At 42.2% G+C, this 6,814-nt stretch overlaps 1 protein-coding gene across 1 annotated transcript in view; it reads left to right on the top strand.

The window, feature by feature from the left end:
- Window positions 1-6,814, top strand: part of NSMAF (neutral sphingomyelinase activation associated factor) — a 107,556-nt gene that overhangs the window by 43,698 nt on the left and 57,044 nt on the right. The window contains exon 7 of the mRNA XM_024742566.1: window positions 2,698-2,726. Coding sequence (XP_024598334.1) covers window positions 2,698-2,726 — 29 coding nt within the window. The remainder of the gene's footprint in view (window positions 1-2,697; window positions 2,727-6,814) is intronic.

Genomic DNA, 6,814 nt, shown 5'->3' with positions numbered 1-6,814 from the left:
CCCCGCCTGCGGGGTAGACGCAGGTGCCCCCCATCACCGCGCCTTGTTACCGCGGACTTGAGCCCTCAAGCAAATGCCTGGGCAGATCCCTGCCCTCCTGGGCTGGGAGACAGCCTCTGAGGGAGGCCTGATTCTGAGAAAAGCCCGGGTCCAACCCGCCAGACGTTGTGTGCCGAGCAGTGGACCTTATTGTAAGTGCATGTGAAGGCTCTGAACTCCTGAGCGCTGAGGCACGACAGTCATGATCACCGGCATCCCGGTGAGGATTTGGGGTCCCACGAGCAGAGGCTGAAATGGCCTCGAAGCAGTTATGGTTCAAGAGTTTCTGATCCTCAGCCTCCAAGGGAAGAAGTCCCTTATGAGAAAGCTCACTTCTTCTAAGCAGACTTCCAGTGCATCTCTAGTGAGACAGCTTGCTGGTCCTTGGGTCTGTGGTCCCAGGTGCCAAAAGGAGCTGGGAATGAGTCATTTTACACAGAGTGTTTTGGATGTGGGAGCCAGTTATCTCGGAGTGCTGCTAGCCTGCCCTGGTGTTGTGTGATCAGTGGGGACCAACGAAGCAGATTGTACATGAGATAACAAGTGCAGACTTTAAGGCTTGTGCAATCTTGCAGCGCCCACACTTCTTTGTATGGGGATTGACTGGACCCCGGTGCAAACATTCATACCCTTTTCTCACCTGTAATGTTGGCCTCTGCCAGGATATCCATAGCCTGGAATTTCATTTTCCACTGTAGAGAAGAAGATATACCAAAAACACGTATCTTGGATAGGGCTTCCAAGAACGATTTTGGTAGCGTGATTAGGCTTTATCCACAGACAGGCTTGTTTATTGAGTAGTGATAACTGGATCCTGAATAAAGTAACTCACTCTTGTAAGAGGCTTTTGGGACTTCGTTTGTAATGCTTGTTTCATGTGGAGAGAGCGTGAATAGTTTCTTTGTTCAGTACCAACAACATTAAGACTTGGTATTCTGTATTAAATAGATGAATGTTCACATTTACATAAGAACTTTGAAACACTTGAATTGCCATCATGTTCTATGATCTAGGAGTCATTTGTAACAATTCTATGGCTTCTTTGATATACAGGGAATCCTGCTTTCTTTAGACCTGCCAATTATTTCTACGACAGTAATTTGTGTTTAATTTGTTTAGCTCGTACAGCTCTGCAGCGTCACACCAGTCTTAAAGTCTGCCCTGGCATTTCTCTGTGTAAGCTGCTTGGTTGGTATCCATTGATTGGGCAGCGTGACAGGCTAGCAGCCCTCAGGGATGACTGTAGCTCTCACAACGAAATAATTATTCAGCAGTCAGGAGGCAGCAACTGTTCTTAAGCATCGGTAATCGGAAAAAGTCAGTGCCACATATTTTTATTTGAATCCTACTTCCTGACTGCCCCAATTCTCTAATGCCCTGCCCCGTGGCTTTGCAACCTGTGTTGATGGGTACACTAACCAGGATGGTGTCCCTAGGATAGCAGTTTAAAGGACAAGAATGTGTCTCACAATCAAGCAGTCTTTTTCTAAATCTTAGAATTCTCTCTGAAAGACAAGAGTATTTTATTTTATTTTAAAATATTTATTTGGTGGTTTTTTGTGTTTTTTTTTTTTGCTGCATTGGGTCTTAGTTGCGGCACATGGGATCTTTCGTTGCAGTGGGCTCTTTGTTGCAGCGCGTGGGCTTCTCTCTAGTTGTGGCACGTGGGCTCCGGAGTGCATGAGCTCTGTAGTTAAGGCGCATGGGCTCTCTTGTTGTAGTGCAAGGGCTCAGTAGCACCGCGGCATGTGGGATCTTAGTTCCCTGACCAGGGATCGAACCCACGTCCCCTGCATTGCAAGATGGATTCTTAACCACTGGACCACCAGGGAAGTCCCAAGATGAGTATTTTAAACCAACTTTATTGAGCCCCAAATTTACCTTGGCTGCACAGGTTTTTTTCCCCTAGCTTATCTCTTTGTGGCAATAAACACCATTTAGCAAAATGATTGACAGGTCATTGACTGCGGCATACCCAAGAGAACTGTTACTTTCCTTGGAACTGTTTCAGAGGTCACCATGAAAGCCTCACCTCTTCAGAGTTGCAGTTTCATTGGTCCCTGTCACGCTGCTTTAGAGATTTGAGATTTCTACTGCTACCCAATAATGATCCAGAAAGGAGAAACTTGAAGTTAGCATCAGCTTCACACTAAGAGAAATAAATGCTGATATATTTAGAATAAGTGATATTTCTACAAAAGTAGAAGCAGAGAAGCTGTTGGGAGATGCTTAGATTGGTGGCTTAGACCAAGGTGGTGGGAGAAGAAATGGAGAAAAATGGATGGATTTTATTTTTTATTTGTTTATTTATTTATTTTTGGCTGCGTTGGGTCTTCGTCGTTGCGGGTGGGCTTTCTCTAGTTGTGGCGAGCGGGGGCTACTCTTCATTGTGGTGCGCGGGCTTCTCATGGCGGTGGCTTCTTGTTGCAGAGCACGGGCTCCAGGCGCGCGGGCTTCAGTAGTTGTGGCACGTGGGCTCTAGAGCGCAGGCTCAGTAGTTGTGACGCACGGGCTTAGTTGCTCCGCGCCATGTGGGATCTTCCTGGACCAGGGCTCGAACCGTGTCCCCTGCATCGGCATGCGGATTCTTAACCACTGCGCCACCAGAGAAGCCCATGTGGATGGATTTTAGATGTTTTTAGGAAGTAGCATTGATAGGTCTTGGCGGAGTGGACTGCATGTAGAAGGTAATAGAGGAAGAATCCCAGCTTAGAGTTCTCAGATAAAATACAGGATGCCCAGTTAAACTGGAATTTCAGATGAACAGTGAGTAACCTTTTATATAAGTATGTCCCATGTGATATTTGATATGTACTTATACTAAAAAATGTTTGTAATTTATCTGAAATTCCAGTTTAACTAGGTGTCCTGTATTTTTACTTGCTAAACATAGCAGTCGTACTCTCAGGTTTCTGATTTAAACAACTATACAGTGGTATCATTTATTGGTGATGCTGTAAAGAAACGCTCTGGGTAGTTTTCAGTATTAGAAAACAAGAGGTACTGGCTATTCAGATTAAGTACAGTGTTATCCCGCTTAAGACTTAGTGGGAAGGAGCCATGTTGATCTCACTGGTGTTCTAAAATGTCCATTGCAGGTGTTAAGATAAATGCAAACAAATCTAAAAAGACAATTCACATAGCTTCCCTTGGAATTGTTGGGAAAGGCAGATGTGTACAGTGGGCTAGCATACGAGGGTATTCTACAAATGGCTGCTACTTAAGATAATTCTATGTCAAGATTTAGGAGTAAGCTAATTGTATATTTTCACGTTCACATCTAGGAGTGGTGGGGGAACCACAGCTGTTTTCTTTTTGGATGATAGAGAAATTGAGATAGTTGAGGCATGTCCCCACTGGAAGAGAGTCAGTTTTCTAAGTGTCACAGAGCAAATTGCCTAGCTGTGGCTTGTAAGTTGTCATTCCAGGATAAAACGTGATGATTATGAGTTCTGTATTGGGCTCACATATTGCATTAATCGTTTTACAGGGATTCCTTAGACTTCAACTTTGCTTCAAACATGCCATGTGTGGATAATTCTCTTGCTTATGCTGATGTTAAATTTCTTGGCTGATATAAATATCTTAATAAGTTTATTTTGTCAGTTGATTCTGTGTTTGTCATACTGAAAATACGTGCTGAGATGGCAAAGTGATCTGTTAGACTCTGGTTTAATCTTTCGTTTTTAAGACTGGTCATCCTATTCCTTTAATACCTCGCTGGGATTTGCCAGGTGTTGAAAATGGAGGTAAACTGCAGAATCAGTGCTCAGTCAGGACTGCTGATGGGCTGAGAGAAATCGACACGAATCCTATTTCTTTACATCATAGTTATTTTTCTTACATAACAAAAAAACAGTGAAAGTGGAAATAAATGTTGCTAATTTTTTGATTAACTTAGAATTTATACTGGCTTTACCCAAAATGCGTTACTAGCCTATCGTCTTATTCCCTTATTACTGTCTCAAATTAGCATTTTCCAAAATGACTACCATTTAAGAAGACACTAGAATCTCCCATCAGTGGATTCTGAGTGTGTTGGCTGTATGGTTTTTCAAATGTGATATAAAATGGACATTTAAGGAATTCATCGCCTGGTTTTTTCCTAAATGCCACTGTGATTTCATCTTTTTCTCATCAGATATTTAACATTTCCAACTCATGGATTTTGCAAGTTATCTTTTTGTTTTTTTAAATTTTTTAACGTGTGTTCAGTGAATGGGGTCTGTATAATACTAATACTTTGAAGTTTTGTGTTACGACTCAGTATGTAGTCAATCTTCACAAATGTTTGATGTGAGGTGGAAAATAGATGTATATTAATATTGGTACAGGATTCTGTATATATATCTATTACGTTAAGCTTGTTAGTTATTTAGATCTTGAATGAATTTTTTCTGATTGAGAGAGGGTTCATGATGCTAACTTCACCTTGTATTTCTATCAGTTTCTGCTATAACTATTTTCAGGGTATGTTATTAAGTCTATTTAAACTTAGAATTGATGTCTTCTTAGCAGATTGAATCTTTCATCAATGGATAATGACCTCCTTATTCCTAGTAATGATTCTTTTTCTATTTTGTCTGATATTAATATAACTATATTAGTTTTCTTTTGGTTATTTGCATTATATATAATTTTTCATTCTTTTACTTCCACCTTTTCTTGTCCTTAGATTTTAGGCTTATTTCTTATAAATAGTTTGTAGTTGAACTTTTTATTAATTTGTTCTCATACTTCTTGTCTTGACAGGTTAGTCCATTTACATTTGTTAATATTACCAATTTATTTGGAATCATTTTTACTTTTTTATTTTGTTCTTTAATTTTTTTCTTATTTTTCCTTGGTTTGGATTAACTAAGATCCCCTTGTTCCCTTTCATTTGTCCTGAAGAGTGTGGGAGTTACATATTGTTTCTGTTTCTCTAGTGCTAACCCTCGAAATTTTAACATTTATATTTAACTTAAGGTCTGAGGCTAATCATTCTCTTTACCCTCCTTCCTAACAATATTGGGACCTTGGAACACTTAATTCCTGTTGGCCCATCTTAAATTATAGTCTGGGGCTTCCCTGGTGGCACAGTGGTTGAGAGTCCGCCTGCCAATGCAGGGGGCGCGGGTTCGTGCCCCGGTCCGGGAGGATCCCACATGCCGCGGAGCAGCTGGTCCCGTGAGCCATGGCCGCTAAGCCTGCGCGTCTGGAGCCTGTGCTCCGCAGCGGGAGAGGCCACAACAGTGAGAGGCCTGCGTACCGGAAAAAAAAAAAAAATTATAGTCTGTCATTGTCCAGTATTTTCAGTATATTTTAAGCCTACAAATTAGACATTATAATTATTTAGTTAATGCTTGTATAGTTTACATGCATATTTACCATTGTCTTGGCATTCCTTCTTGCATATAATATCTTCCCTACAGAATTTTTTTTCCTGAAGAATGTCCTTTAGAAGTTCCCCTGATGAGGGTCTGATGATAGTAAACTATGTTTGTTTTTGTCTGTCTGAACATGTCCCTGTATTGCCCTTGTTTTGAAAATCGGTTTTGCTGGATGTATACTTCTCTCAGCCTTTTGAAGATTCTGCAAAGGAAGGCAAGTGGCCAGGAATATGTGTCAGGCTTTTGCTGGAGCAGCACTGGTGGGGGAGACTCAGCACAGGAGAGGGAGGTCAGTAACACATGCGCCGTGCCCTCCTGGTGTGGCTCTTAGCTCCCTGGCAGGGTCAGGCTGCAGACTCCAGGAGAAGCCTGGACCCCATGGGGTGACCCAGGGCTGGGACACAGCGGAGTTACGCTGTGATAGAACCTTGCTCGCCAGGCCCAGTGTGACATTTGTGGCTGTGGGTTGGCCTGGTCCCTTTCCTGGCTTGATTGGGGGCTAAGTGTTGCACTTGAGTCTGCATAATATGGTCGGGTAGGTTCACGTGTCTGTGTTCATGGTTAGGGAGCTGCCACCACTTCCTCTGGCATGATTAAGGTACTGGGGTCCAACCTTGTTGTTGTTTTGTTTTTTAATATTTATGTATTTATTTATTTGGTTGTGCTGGGTCTTAGCTGCGGCAGGCGGGCTCCTTAGTTGCGGCACGCATGTGGGATCTAGTTCCCTGACCAAGGATCGAACCTGGGCCCCCTGCATTGGGAGCACGGAGTCTTATCCACTGTGCCACCAGGGAAGTCCCAGGGGTTCAGTCTTGTTGACCCAGACTGTTGCCTTTAACACAGGGCAGGGCAGGTCTCTCTGGAGCTTTGTGGGTGGCCACCTTCTGTTCTGGGAGACCAGCCCGCAACAAACGCCTGTCATTGGTCTCATTGCTGTTTGTAAGGAATCTGCCTTTTCTCTGGCTGCTTTTAAGGTCTCTTCTTTGTAGTGTTTTGCTGTTTGTCTATACAGACATTTCCTTCTATTCATCTCTCCTGGATGGGGTTCCTAAAGCTGGAGTAGTTTTGGAAAATTGGTAGCCAAGCCTTTAGCTCCTGGAATATTGCTTCTCCCCATTCTTTTAATATCTCAAAATGACTGTTTAATACTTATCTTTTTTCTGTGCTGCATTGTGGCTTATTTAAATCCATCTTACAGTTTACTAATTTTTTTCTTCTAGTTGCCTAATTTGCTGTCTATCCCTCTAAAGTTTTAATTTCACTTATTATATTTTAAAATTTCTAGTTTTGTTTGGGTTGCTTACAGTTGCCTGATCATTTTTGATAAAAATGTGTTCCTTTCTTGTACTTTTTTTTTTTTTTTTTTTTTTTGGTACGGGGGCCTCCCCCTTTTTGTGCCTTCC

Source organism: Neophocaena asiaeorientalis, unplaced genomic scaffold, assembly GCF_003031525.2.
Source record: "Neophocaena asiaeorientalis asiaeorientalis breed wild unplaced genomic scaffold, Neophocaena_asiaeorientalis_V1.1 scaffold226, whole genome shotgun sequence".
NCBI lineage: Eukaryota > Metazoa > Chordata > Mammalia > Artiodactyla > Phocoenidae > Neophocaena > Neophocaena asiaeorientalis.
This window is presented reverse-complemented; position numbering and strand designations above follow the sequence as displayed.